This window comes from Dysidea avara, chromosome 8, assembly GCF_963678975.1.
Source record: "Dysidea avara chromosome 8, odDysAvar1.4, whole genome shotgun sequence".
In the NCBI taxonomy this organism is placed as follows: domain Eukaryota; kingdom Metazoa; phylum Porifera; class Demospongiae; order Dictyoceratida; family Dysideidae; genus Dysidea; species Dysidea avara.
Genome location: NC_089279.1, coordinates 3,146,298 through 3,161,378, shown reverse-complemented (window position 1 = coordinate 3,161,378; position 15,081 = coordinate 3,146,298). Strand labels below are relative to the sequence as shown.

The 15,081-nt window shown below is 37.0% G+C and overlaps 1 protein-coding gene across 1 annotated transcript in view; it reads left to right on the top strand.

Moving 5' to 3' along the window:
- LOC136263257 (piezo-type mechanosensitive ion channel component 2-like) overlaps window positions 1-12,021 on the top strand; it is a 37,009-nt gene extending 24,988 nt beyond the window's left edge. Inside the window, exons 15-29 of the mRNA XM_066057767.1 lie at window positions 41-119; window positions 4,510-4,639; window positions 5,167-5,244; window positions 5,289-5,436; window positions 7,839-7,960; window positions 8,014-8,127; window positions 8,709-8,867; window positions 9,025-9,172; window positions 9,222-9,407; window positions 9,464-9,550; window positions 10,155-10,312; window positions 10,359-10,478; window positions 11,359-11,432; window positions 11,487-11,676; window positions 11,736-12,021. Of these exons, the coding sequence (XP_065913839.1) occupies window positions 41-119; window positions 4,510-4,639; window positions 5,167-5,244; window positions 5,289-5,436; window positions 7,839-7,960; window positions 8,014-8,127; window positions 8,709-8,867; window positions 9,025-9,172; window positions 9,222-9,407; window positions 9,464-9,550; window positions 10,155-10,312; window positions 10,359-10,478; window positions 11,359-11,432; window positions 11,487-11,676; window positions 11,736-11,988 (2,046 nt within the window). The 3' untranslated portion in view covers window positions 11,989-12,021. The remainder of the gene's footprint in view (window positions 1-40; window positions 120-4,509; window positions 4,640-5,166; window positions 5,245-5,288; window positions 5,437-7,838; window positions 7,961-8,013; window positions 8,128-8,708; window positions 8,868-9,024; window positions 9,173-9,221; window positions 9,408-9,463; window positions 9,551-10,154; window positions 10,313-10,358; window positions 10,479-11,358; window positions 11,433-11,486; window positions 11,677-11,735) is intronic.
- Window positions 12,022-15,081: the final 3,060 nt, after the last annotated feature.

Here is a 15,081-nt window from a genome sequence, read left to right as displayed (position 1 = left end):
TACTGTTTTTAACTGACTAACTGTTTGTATAACTTGACAGGACACTGGACGGTGGAAGGTTGCAAGTGGAGGTTACCTTGATATCAATCCATTCACTGAAGCTGATGGGACTAGTTCTAGTAAGTTGTGTGTACTGCATGTGTGAGCTGAGATAGTTTTAACAAGACCATTAGTTGAGCATGTTTATTGTTTCCGCACAAAAACAGCCAAGTTGTGAGAAGATGATGCGGCCTTAAAGGGAATAATTAAAATGGCCTTAAAGGGCATAATTAAAATTTATTAGCACTAACATTATTGCAGCCATTTCTTGGTTGCCACCTTTGATTTCACAACTTTTTTTACTAAGGCTTTTTAAGGCCGCACCATTATTTCACAGCTTGGCTGTTTTGTATGGATTTCACTTCTTTTTGTACTTTATAAGGACCCAGAATCAGCCTATGGCTGACTTTGGGGTTTGTTTTAATTTACTATTTATACTGACCTATTATTTATTGACCTATTTTGACCAATCCAACATTGACTATATACTCTTAAGTTTTTTGCCTGTGAAACAACTAATCAAATTATGTTGGAGAGGCCTTACAAAAATAAAGATACGATACAAATATTAATGGGAGTTATTGAAACGTGAATAATGGAATTGTGCAATAACAGAATAAGCAAAATGATCAACTAATGTTTAGCGAAGGTAGAAAAATCTACCTTTGCTAAACTTGCTTATATATACTGTTGACTCAAACCTGAAGAGTTTTTAAATCCATTTAAAGACAACACACAACCACTGCACTCCACTAACTCGATAGTGTGACTCTAATAAATTCGGTTGGATGCATGTGAAGGCCAGCTAGTTTGACCTAGGTTTTAGTGCTTTGTAGCAATATCAATTAAGAAGTATATATATAGTAAGTTTAGCAAATGTAGATCGTTCTAGGATGATTGGTTGTGTGCTCGTCCTATTTAATGTTTGCCCAGCTGCTGTTTATCCATTGCCGTGGCGTGCCATGCAGAGCTGTTACAAGGTAAATAAAGTACGATTACTATAGAGTACGATTACTATAGAGTATATAAGTATCTGTACAATCTGCAAAAGATGGGTTTTGCTTATTCCGTTATTCCGTTATTCCATGTTTTACTAACTCCCAATAATGCTTGTAAAAGTAAAAGTCTACTGCTGCCACTGCTGCCACTGCTGCTGTTAGTATTACAAACTACACTGTTTCTAGGTGGCATGCCATTAGTTATGAAATTTGCTGTCATCTTCACAAAGCTACTACATGACAAAAACTTATCACTACTATTTGTGTGGATATGCTACTGAAAGTTATTACCCTTGTGGAGGAGTCCTAAATCTGTTTCTGATGTATTGTATGCTATAAGTTTGCATTCTTTGTGTATTTATGCCTGATCACTGTTTAGTGTATTGTATCTAAACTAAAACAGCCAAGCTGTAAAAAAAGGGTGTGACCCTCCTAGTGGCCACGATGTTGCTAATACCAATCATTTTTAATTTGATGACAGTAATCATTGAAATGATCTGTATTAGCATCATTGCAGCTACAGGTGTGTGACAAGTCACCCTAATGGCTATATGATAATCTTTTTATTCAGTTTCAAATTTATAATAAATACATAGATTTACACCAATAGCTAAAGAAAGAAAGAAAAACAAATTAACAGGAAGCCTCAAAGCCAACCATAGACTGGTTTTGCGACTTGTAGTTACAAATGAAATGATATCTATACCAAAACAGTCAAGCTGTAAAAAAAAGGGTGTGGCCCTCCACAAAGACCAGGGTGAAAAGGTTAGGATAAAGGTGGCAGTCAGGAAATACCCTGTACAGGGTGTTATGTATAGCTGAATTATCTACAGCAAGATCTACAGGGTGATTTTACAACGCTGAATGCTGATTTGTTTGTAGCTAAATTGACTCTCTACATGGATTGAAAAAGTAGAAGAATTAGAAAAATATAAAGAAAATAAGATGAATTTAAAGGTACCATTCAAGCACTATTAGGCTATGGATACATAAGCTTGGTTCCGTGAAACAAATCTTTCATGTGGCTCTACTTGCTGCACAATACACTACTGTGAGTCTTGATTATAGCCTATTTTAATACTTTTTATAGCACTCTAATACAATGTTCTAGAATTTCCACTAATAGATATACAAGATCATATAACTTAATCATTCTAGTGTATTAACTAGAACTTCCATTTATAAGGTAGAACTAGCATTGGTACTTGCCCTATGTGCAGGACCATTTCACATTTTCACCAACATGGAGTTAACTGAACAACAGAATTGCATGTAAGCTAAACCAATAATTATCAAGACATGTACAACTTATGTGGTGCTATCCTATCATGCAGGCACTGTAATAACGTGGTCAACATTATTTACAGCAGTTGTAGCTATACTGCAAGCAGTAAAATTAACTTAATACACAGGTACACACTTCATCACATCACAAAGAATTAGAGTTACAAAGAGAAGGCACTCGTACATGCACCTAACTGGCCTGCCCATGCCTGCTCTATGCCTATCAAATGTGCTACTATATACTTTACCAACAGTCCATATGCAGTGTAGCAATACCTGTATGCTATGAACTTATATGAGGGAAAAAAATGAGTTAGAAAAAGTATGCACTAAAAAGGTATATAAGACGAAAAAATTTTTTTTTTTGTCACTGGCGGGATTCGAACCCACACCCTACACAGCAGTAGCCACAACAACTTCAGGGAGGTGCTTTACCAGCTGAGCTGTTTATTGTCTGGTTAGCAATGGAATGCAGCTGAGGTTTTCTCTACAACATGACCTTCAATGTGCTGTAGCGGACAAAGAAACGCATGTGGAAGCTTGCAATAAACTTTACGGCGTAGCCAAATGGTGAGCGTTTCATTTCGCGTGTGAATCGTATCAATATGTGCACAGATTGCCGTCAATAGCTGACATATGAAAAAGTGGGTCATGAAAAGGTGGCACTGAGAAGAAAAAAGTTGTCATGGGCTGGAATCGAACCCTGGACCTTTGGTTAACAGTTCCATGCACTAATGCTTTGGCTGTTTGTTCATGGTTTTGGCAGGAATGTATTGTTCATGGTTTTGGCAGGAATGTAGCTCAAGTTTTCCTCTGCACCAATACATTCAATGCTCTGTAGAGAGTGAATGAAAGCAGGTAGCGATTTGCAACAACCAACTTGGAGTTGCTAGATAATGAACGCTTAATTTCATTAAAGTCCCGTGTCGATATGTGCTTTGGTTGCTGAGTTAGCAGCGTTACGAGGAAAGAATGCAGACAGACAGCTTTTCAGCTTTATATATATAGATTAAATAATCAATTAATAGCAGTGGTGGAGTGGTAAAGGGTTTGGGCATATAGGTTTGGGCATGTAGGTTTGGACATGTAGGTTTGGACATGTAGGTTTGGGCATGTAGGTTTGGGCATGTAGGTTTGGGCATGTAGGTTTGGGCATGTAGGTTTGGGCATGTAGGTTGGAGGTCCCTTGTTTGAACCCTGGAGAAAAAAATCGACATTTTTGCACACATTTTTACTTCTCAGTGGCTGTTCTATTAAAGTATCTTGATCCTACATGTTTGGTTTTTGCTTTATATCTCCTCAGCTAATGCTCTCAATACTTTCAAACCATAAAAGGTTCGCACTATGACAGTTACTTTGTACAGACTGATTTTCAAGTTATTCTGTCAAGTGGATCACCCTGTAAGTGTGACAACAAATGACTTTTGCAGTTTTCAGAATCACGCATAACTCCCTTGTTCTTATTACAGTACTGCCCAGAGGTAACATTACAATCCCTCGTGAGTGCTCAAATCCAGGCCACGACTTGACATGACGCATGACTGGAATACATCACGTGTGAAGGCACGCAGTTATTGGAGCAGCCACCGAACTGAGCTGGCGTATCGTGGCTACATGTGGTGAGTTAGTTAGCACACACATGCCAAAGAAATTGCGGGTTGAAAATTGACTACACGAGTGTCAACTGCTTGCGAGTGTTACATTACCTCTGGGCGGTACTGTAGATCTGTATAACTGTAACTGTGCTGCATTATGTTCTTGCTGCCCTCCACATTTGAAATCAATTAACTAAACCACATGTGAGTTATTGCGATTTTTCAAAAGTGTGCAAAAAGAATAAAGAAGATAAAGAATACAAAGAAAATGCAAACTTTAAAAGTGAATATCTCTGGCAGCAAATTTGGAATAGAAAGCCCTACCCCATGGGAGTTTCCATAGCAAACTGAGGTATTTTTGTTTGGACACTGTCGAGCTATGGATAAGTGAAAACAGCTTTCCTGTAAAATACACACTTGTCCGTCACTTGTCCACACTAGCTGTACTTGGTCACACAACACACAACTGTGTGTCGTGATGTGTACCTACCTGTACAGCTGTCTACTGATGTTAATTATATCTCCCTTCAAATGGAGGATGCACATGCACAAAATCATACAAGCTTTAAGTATAACACATTGTAACCATTTAGTTCGGTTGATATTCAGGCCAAAGAATCAGATATTATCTTCATCACTAAAAAAAAGCAACACAGAAGATAACAAGAAGCTAGATGACAATAACAACAGTGTATTGCAGAACTCAGAGACTGAAGCTTCAAAGTGAGAGTTGGACAATATACCATTTGTATCACTATAAATCTAGGCAATTATGATTACATCATGGTTGTCATGTCAAATTCATTTTGTATTATCGTGAAACAGTAAACTTTTGAATACTACTGTACTGTAAAATGCAGAAGGTATATGGCTTGCCATAGTAGGTCAACCCAAAGTATTGTGGTTTTATAGTTAAATCATTTTATAGTTCATATTCTGATATTATTTTAAAATGTGTAAGCAGTTATCACAAGATGCATTAATAATAAATATTACATAATCCCAACAAAATACAAGGCAACAACAGAAACTGTTTTAACTTATCGTTTTTATATCAATAAAATCTGTTTACAAACAATATACCCCAAATACGTAGCAAATTAGTATTGTTGTGATTCTGATAACTTGGAAGGTTTTAATGAAATGGATATAACACACATCAAAGCAATACTTATGCATGCATGTAGTATACATTAAACGGCTTCTCTCATTGTAATTGTCCATGATACATTGTGATGGACTTTTTTCAGTACTTCTCATTCCTACTCAAGATCAGACAGTGAAAGTGACATGAAGGATGATGAGCCTGGTGTATTATCCTATATCATGTGAGAAATGTGATGTCACAATAATAACATCAATATTATTATAGAAATATGATGTTGGTTAATGTGAAGTTCTTCTATCGTCAAATTATCAATCAGGATATCAGCCTGGGAACTCATGACTACTATACCATCTCCTTTTTGATGGACGTTGTGGCTTTTATCATTATTGTTGTAGGTTTCTCATCCTTTGGGGTAAGTTTGTGTGTGTGTGTGTGTATGTGTGTGTGGGTAAAGTTTAATCGTGTGTGTGTAAGTTTGTGTGTATGTGTATAGTGTATATAGTGTGAGCAGCATAGCCCAGGGGCTAGAGCATTGGCCTGGTGATTGAAAGGTTCCAGGATTGATTCCTTGAGCAAGAAACTTTACTCCAGTCTACCCAGCTGTACAATGGGGACCTGGCGGCCTGGTGTATAGGAAAGCAACCCACCCAGCTGTAACATTGATGGGTACCTACAGGCCCGTAGCCAGGGGGGGTTCGGGGGGTTCTGAAGAACCGCCCTCTTGGAAAAAATGTCCACAATTTCAGTAAAAAGGTCCACAATTTTAGCAAAAAGGTCCATGCATAATTTAACCAAAAAGGTCCACAATTTTAGTATACGAGTCCAAATCTTCAGGAGCAAAAGTCCATTAGCTAAAGTTTACTAGATACCACTAATAAGAAGCTAAATTAAGTGCCCCGAGTAACTAATTCAGTGCTTGTATTAAATGCAATGCAAGATCGAGATTCAATTTATTTTCGCACACTTTGCAAAAATTGCTATAAAATGCAAATGTGTAACTCAATTGCCTTGATCTTTGGCACAAATGAAGAACGTGTAACGATGGATTCACGTACCAAGTTTGTTTTAAATCTGAGTAATATTCAAGGACTTATGGACGTTTATTCATGTAAAAATAGACCAAACTTCTGTCACGGCTACAGGGTAAACCAAGTATAGAAATAACTTGAAAATTGGTGTGTAGATAGGCTGATCATCGTAGCAGTGCCTTTTGATAGTTTGAATGGCAATAGAGTTATAAAGCAAAAACTAAGCAAGTGTAAAATTGCGGGATCGAGATACTCTAATAGAGTAGTCACCACGGGGTAAAAAAGGTGTGTAAAAAATGTCAAAAAAAAACTTACCAGAGTTTGAACCAGGGACCTCCATACCTAACACCTGCATCTTTAACCACTGAACCACTGCTACCTTGACTGATCACCTCACTTAATTTCTGCTTTATAAATGAAATTTCTAGTTGAAATCTGCTTATAATCAAACGTTTGTAATTTCATAGATCTACCAATAGAAGTACTAGATTGTTCTAGAACATTCTGTGTATGTTCTATTAGAAGTCCTCAAAAAAATGTGCACTCTATTAGAGTATTACAATATTATCAAATATTGAATTAGATCATGCAATGAAATACATTTATAAGTCTGTCTTCAATAATCATCATTGTATCTACATAGAAAAGAAGAAATGTGAGTAAAAACAAACCTCAAAGTCAGCCATAGGCTGGTTTTGGGGCCTTATAAAGTACAAAAAGGAGTGAAATCCACGCAAAAACAGCCAAGCTGTGAAAAAATGGTGCGGCCTTAAAAAGCCTGGGTGAAAAAAGTTGTGAAATCAAAGGTGGCGGCCAAGAAATGGCTGCAATGATGTTAATGCTAAAAATTTTTAAATAATGGCTGTGTGCATTGTTAAAATTTATTAGCATTAACATCATTGCAGCCATTTCTTGGCCGCCACCTTTGATTTCACAACTTTTTTCACCCAGGCTTTTTAAGGCCGCACCATTTTTTCATAGCTTGGCTGTTTTTGTGTGGATAGTATAATTACAGTAACAGTAGAGATATTTTTCCAGATATCATCCATACAGCTGGTCTTCAGCTTACCTAAAAAAAATGTTGTTTTTATTGACTGGAATGCCACTAAATTCAACCTTTTAGCATCTATTTTCAAAAAATTTCCTGGGGGGCATGCCCCCAGACCCCCCCCTAGTTTCGCGCATACCATAATATAATCTGAATCATGTCATATAAAAAGGTACACTTTTCTTCTAAAAGAATCTACCCAAATAAAAGTCTGGCTACGGCCCTGACCTAGGGAAGCAAATTCCCAACTGTCCTCATCTTGTTTAACAGTGCTGGGGCCATTGTGGAACTTCAGGTTCTGCAACCTCCCTCCATGAGGCTGTGGGTTACCAGTCCTTTCCCAGAAGGATTTGCCTACACAAGACTCAAGTGCCTCAGTGGTGCACAGACATCCAAGTGCTGGTTCGCTGGGTAACAATAGCCACAGCTGCCGTACGTAGGCTTTGCTATGTATAGTGTAGTGTGGTGTGCGTGTAGTACGTATGAACGTACATACGTATCACTCAAATGCAACAATTAAAAATGTCGCTAATTGAAGGTTGTGTCACCTGTTTCACTCACGAGTATTCATCCCAAATGAAATGGGATGAATACTTGCAAGAAAAATAGGTGTCGCGTCCTGTTTTAACCACTCACACTCGTTCGAGATGACGTTGCATTTGAGTGGACTGTATGTGTAGTGTAGTGTGTATGTGTGTAGTGTGTGTATTGTTAGTATTCTGTATCCATCCTTCATAGTTGGGCAGCGCTGAAGGTGTTAAGGGGATTAATACAGTTGCTACTTACATTGAAGACAATAACATTCCCTGGCCTTTTGTGGTCATGTTATTTGCTCACTTCATGTTAATGGTGATTGATAGGTTAGTTGTATGTATATTGTAGTTCCAAGTTTTAATCCTAGGGTTTTCTGTAGGGCTATATACCTGCGAAAATCTGTAATAGCAAAGTTGATATTCTTTTTGTTCCAACTTGTGGTGTTGCATCTCTGGCTGTTCTTCATCCTTCCTTTGCCTTCTGTCACAAATAAGTGAGTACAATAATAAAATTATGCTGTAACCAACAATAATTGTAAACTTTGTGTAAAAGGCACTCTTTTGCACATTGTACAATATACGGCAGTACTGAATCACTGATATGTAGCCTGCCATTGGCTAAAGCTGTGCCCATAACATAAAATACAGACATTGACTTCTATTGTATTGCATATATAAACCTGAAACTTGGATACATAGGCAGATTAGTTGTTATATCAGTCTAGGCTTAAATGACAATGTATAAAGGTGGTGGGTTGGCTACAGAACTAGAGGGAAAAGACTGGTGAAGATGCCACACCTGGTGGAAGCTTTTGTGACATTCAACACCAGCCTTTGCTCTTTGGTTGAGTCCATAAGTACTGTTCCAGGGAGGTAGAGTGGTCTCAGGGCAGCAGATTGTCATCTGTGGATTTACAAAACCCCAGAAATGGAACTACAGAAAGCAGAGCTATAGTATGGCAGATGAAAATCATTAGCATACATAACTGTTTGTGATATGTACATTGATTCTTGTATAAAAGGACACCTTTTGGAAACTGTAGTCACAATTGCTTGTCATATATTGTTTTATTAGTGCCTTCGTGGATAATAGATTTGCTCAAGCACTCTACTTTTTCAAGTGCCAGTACTTCATCTTGTCAGCTCAGCAGTGTGTGTCTGGTTTTCCCAAGAGAGTACTTGGCTACTTCATCAGTAAACGTTATAATTTGTTTGCTAGTTTAACTTTTCAAGGGTATGTAATGTCTGTATGTGTACACATGTTTAATGTAGTGTGTGTATGTAGTGTGCGTGTGTGTTGATGTGTATAGTACGTGTGTGTGTGTGTGTGTGTTTAAGGTATAACCAAGAGTTGTTTTCATGTCATTTCTGATCTTTAATCACGTCCACAGCTACAGACTCATTCCAATATTGCCAGATCTGAAGGAGGTTATGGATTGGGTATTTACAGACACATCACTAAAACTCTTCCACTGGCTAAAGGTACAGGAGATATGGGCACAGCTGTATATCATCAAGAACTTGCGTAAACGGGAGAAGGTATGGAAGTATGTCTTACTCCATACTGTGTTTATATTTTTGGGCATAGAATAATCCCCGTGTTCTAGGACAACTAGAAGGGCTTGCTAGTAAATTATTACTTGGAGGAGGGCTATTAGCCTTATTCATCGTATTAATTTGGGGGCCACTGCTAGCGATAGCTATACAGAATGCTACTAATCTCAGAAACCCACCAGTAGAGGTATCCATCCAGCTAAGGATTGGTTCTTTTGAGGTAATAGAGTTGTATGTGTAATATAAATTGTAGACTGATCTGTATGTGTGATGCAGCCATTACTGACAAAGAGTGCTGAAAATGACTCCATGCATCTGACCTCCCAATCAGAATATAACAACTTGAATTTAAGTGCAAGCGATGTGAGATTATACTGTAGTTGTATCTGTCAAGAGTATTTTCATCTGTTGCTGTAAAAGAAGTCTTATATAGCCCTTTGGCCCCAAATGCCACTATAGTGGCTTTGATTCTTAAAAACAAAACGTAAAATACGTGTTTTAACATACAACAGTTGGGCTCCTGTTAATCAGTGTATGGACCACCTATTCTTCTGTGGTTAGCACTAAACTACTCACAATGAACAGATCTACAATATCATATACTAACACTTCTTTATTTCTTCTATCAGGTAGTATCATCATAATTATAGATTCGCTTTATGTCATGCTACAATGTTTGGATGAAGCTTAAGAAGATGGCCATTAACCACAGACTAACGTGGTCCAAACCATTTATTCCACTTATGTGATATATGCCTTTGAATGCATGCATGTTGTAGTAAACACTATAGTGGTGTTTGCATTTAATGAATACTAACTTTGGGGCTAAAGAGATATTAGCCATATAAGACCATTTCATTATTAAAAAAATTAGCTTTTGGTTCTTATGTCTCACTGTAGTATCTGGTTTTTACAGTATACTACATCAGTGTAGTCACTAAAAATGTTTGGTTATGCATAATTACAGAAACGAGCCCTCAGACAAATAGATTTCACAACAGTCACATTTCAAAGGAACTCAACAGCATTATGGGACATCAGCCCTTACTCCAGAAATGTGTTAGCTACAGCACTAAACACATCTAACAATTCTATACCAGTGATCTTTTCGTGGCAAGTATCAAGGTAACTGCTCAGTTGATGACCAGATAACTACTGTGTATGTGTCTAGGGAGCTAAAACCAAAAACTAGTTTAGCATCCGAAACTGTATCAGGTCGCTTGGAACGGAATTTGACATTGTCTGATGCAGAACAATTTAGTACTGTACTTGCAGAGAGCTCTGGAGTGGTGTAAGTTTAGTGGGTAATGACATAACTTTTAGTAGGACATGTACATTTCATTTAACTACAGTCATGTTACTTCCACATACCATACAGATTATGTGTATGGCAACTTTTGTCTGGGATAAAACATACGTGTATCACCAATTACAACAACATGTTGTAAGGATTCCCAGCGTGCTGCTTATGTCCGTCTAGTTATTACATTAAGATATAGGTAGGAATAGGACTGGAGGTGGGAAGTGCTAGCAATAACTGGTGTCTGGAATAACTTCTTACCAAGGCACAGTTGAATCTTACCACGTATGTAGACTTTTATAAGGATTTGAGGTGTTTTAAATGCAACTACAAAAATAATTATACAAATTTCAGCACCGGCAACTAGTTTAGAGACACTTAAGTACTATGTAGGTACTGGTAAAGTAGTTTAAGTAATTGCTAGGCCACCAACAGCTATATGCAGTACTGCTCAAATACACTGTCGTCTCGCAAGATTGCGAGTGATTAAATTGATTTTGGCTGGATGACATTCGAAGGTAATTCAATAAAAGCAGTGACTGTGAGTAATCATATGGCTCATCCCAAAAACTTTTCCATCAAGAGTTTATATATTAAAAACTAGGGTCCCATATGAATATTATGAATTGTTGCCACTGTAATATTACTATTTGCACTAGTAGATGTGACAATCTCAAAACAGCTTATTGCTAGATGTTATAGGATGGATGAGACTTTCCTATTGTAAATGGCCACCAAGTGGTTTGCAACTCAGAAATATTATTAGATTTTTATAATGATTCAGTGCATGATTTCAAGATTACATGCTTACATTTAAGAACACCCTTTTAAAACAGCTTGGCTGTTTTTGCATGGTTTCATTTCTCCACAGGACCTTGCCTGACCTCTACCCCAAGTACATCTATGCTCCTGCTAATGGACCTTCTGTTGACTTTGTTAATCTTAGTAAGTGTCTCAGTGTGACTACATACAATATTGCATGAGTGTGGCTACTATTAGACGGTGGTAGACTGGCAGTAAGTATCATCTTAGAGAGCAGGACCATCACTGACAACAGTGTTAATATTACTCAGGAGTGGTGGACCTTGTCTCCTAATGACTCATCTCCTAATGACTCACCTGATGTAGAGATAATATTTTACAGTGAGAGTATTAACCGGCCAATCTTCAGTTTCATAGCAAGCCAAGGGTGAGTTACTAAGTCATGCTTTATTTTGAGTTGCTTTAACAGTTATTTCTTCTGTGTAGAATTATTGGACTTTATGCTGGTGTGGTTCTGTTGATTGGTAGAAGTTTACGTTCTTATATTGCTGGACTACCCAGTAGGATCACATTTGATGAGATCCCTAACCCAGACAGCTTATTAGAACTTTGTGATGATATCTTTTATGTCAGGGAAGATGGGAACCACCAAGATGAAGAAATATTAGTTGGAAGACTGTTCTTTATTTTCAGATCACCAACTAGACTAATACAGCAAACGAAATGGAAAAGAGACTAGAACACTGTATAATTGTTAATTTAAAATGTTCATAATGGAATGATTCACAAGAGGGGTATACTAGGGGCATCTCTCAGAACTCAGCACTGTAGGAATCATGTGTAGAGGAATCATCTTGTATGGTAGTACAGTACTGCTTAGTAATGGCCATAATTAAGGTTTGCCTTTTTTTTGTAAAGATACTGACTAGAAACTAGCCTCCCAGATTACGACTAGGCAGTATTGGCAGAGTCCAAAATATGTGAAACAGCTTCTACTTTAACATGCATCACAGACTTCTATCTTACTCTTCTTTCTCTCATTTTTTTTCCTCTAACTATTGTACATAAATGTTCATACATGGATAGCACATCAATGGCTTGGTGCATTAACTAGATATTGAGTCATGTAATAAATCTATTATTATTATTGTGCATCATCTCTATGTATCCTGACCGCATGGCAGACTCCTGTAGGGATGCATATGCATATGGTTGCAGGTTCGAGACTGCCCAGGTACAGAAGAAGAAAAAAATCCATGACTGCAGTCATGGATTATTTTCACTTGTCATCTTTTCAAACGTAGTGACACAGTATAATACTAAACATCTTAAAACAGGTTGCAGGACCACAAGTCCTGCAGACCTTCAGTATATGTACTTGCACTGCAAAGCCTTAATAAATGAATATAAAAAATTGTTCTGCATATGAATGACAGCGATACTGCAAGGTTTTAAGTTCATTTGCAATCTGATACAACTATGCCAGCTCCACAATTTTACAAAATCTGTGTAATGGGCAGAACTCAAAATTATACTTTAAAAATCAAAATTATAATAATTTTTATGATTAAGTGTTGACTGTTTTAATACTATTCCTGACTGCTCTATTAGAGTATCTTGATCATAGTTCAAACTGTCGGTCAAGAATGCAAATGCTACAGATAAGAATTGCAGTAAAAATGTGTAGCTAGTGTGTTCAGTAGTGAAACTGGTCAAACAAGATCAAGATATCCTAATAGAGCAGTCACCTTAATATAACAGTGAAATGAAGCACATTACAAATAGTTTTCATAAACTGCTGAAGTTACTATTATAACCTCAGATGATCTAACTTACAATAATTTCCCCAGGGAGTATTCCTATGATGCGGTAAAAGGAATGACTCTGATGTTGTCGTTACAAACAAATACGTACTGCAAACAAAAAAAAACTTGATGTCCAACCCAGATTTTTAAAGGCTGCACCCATTTATACAGCTTGGCTGTTTTTGCATGGAATAGTGTGTTACAAGCCATAAACACAAAGGACAAGTCAGGTATTTGCAATACCAAGACTGTGATTTCATGATATTTTCTACACAAGATAATATAATTATGCCATTTCTACAAAAATTAGATACAGATTTAAAGAAGTTTGTAAATATAATAAACATGGCAATAATTTGATCAAGGTATGCGATCAACAGTGTATAGGAATTTGTACATATGATAAAGTTTGCAAATGATTTCAGAGTTCTCTCCAGCAAAAATAAAGTAGCTAGAGCAGTAAAACAATATCACTGTTAAAGCCAGCTGTACCTTGTCCTTCCTAAGAAGAAATCTTAACTTAAATAATCAACACCTTAAAGAAACTGCCTATTTTTCCTTAGTCCAACCACAATTAGAATATGCAAGTATCATTTGGTCGCCATGGCAAAGAAGAGATATAGAGAAATTAGAGAAGATTAATCGAAGAGCTGCAAGGTTTGTTACAAACAGTTTTTATCGTACTAGCAGTGTATCAAGTATGATTCATATCAACTTGGGTGGCATCAGCTAGAAACTCATAGACATAATTAACTTCCGTTTGTGCTTCCTTTTTAAGATCATTCATAACTTGACATGTGTCCCACACAGTGACATCATTTCATCTAATACCACAACAACAGCAGAATCCACCATCACAAGAAGATCTCATGCGAATAATATTTTATCTTCATTTGCAAGAACAGACACTTATCAGCACTCGTTCGGACCTAATGCTTGTAATATCTGGAATAACTTACCTAATCACATCAAAGAAATTATCTCTATTGAACAATTTAAGAATCAAATTAATCAATTGTAATTGCATAAATGTCCCCCCCCACCCCCGTGTAAAGTCTTTGCTTGCAAAGTTGACACAGTAATAATAATAAATAATAATAATAACTGTTCTACCAAATGATAGTAAACACCTTCTTCTTCAGGAGTGGGAACTATACAGTTCCTTCAGTTTGGTGGTTTGTTTGAAATGATATCACATGTTCTACAGAGCTAATGAAAAGGACATCATATAACTGGCTTACTAACTGCGACAAATGTACAGTGTTTCTTGCAAAACTCTATCAATTTCTGTCTACAATGGATGAGCACTCTCTTCAAAACTGATAGCTGAAGGGTACTGCTCTTCTAGCAGAAACGCACTACAATACAACAGACAATTGCAACCACTTGATCATGAGTTGAAGCTGAACTGTCCAACTGCTGCAATGTAGCCTGTACAGAATCACCGGGTATGGTTGAATGGATTAATCATATTAACACCTTTTCTGCTGATGGAGAACTGTTGATGGGTATTGAATACTGAGGTAGTGATGCTATATTTTATACACAGCGATTTTGCTGAATCTGTCTAGTTAGACTCTCATTTAACTCTTGGTATGCGTATCTACAGACCTTTAGAATTAAAACACCTCTCTAAAGAGGTATCAGACGTAGGATCTTTCCATGATGGCAGTACTATCAGCAACATACCATGCTATGCATGTATTTTACTGTGCAGTTTCTCCAATGTAAAAATAAACAAACTTCTCCTTGTAAAGCTCGCACACTGCATATCCCAAAAGAATATTATAAATATTCTGTGCCACAGTCTCAATTGAATTATTAATAAGCCATATAGCCAAACTATGAAACAAACTATGTAGCTACAAAACTTAATATTGAAAAGTCTTTCATTCAAGTACTAGGCTTGAGTCTATTATGCTCCAAAATTTGCCTATTATGCTTTTTGGCATTTCCCCAATTTTCTGCCTAATATGCTTGTTTTTATGCTTTTCAGAAATGCATTATGCTTTTATTTTGTGTTTTTT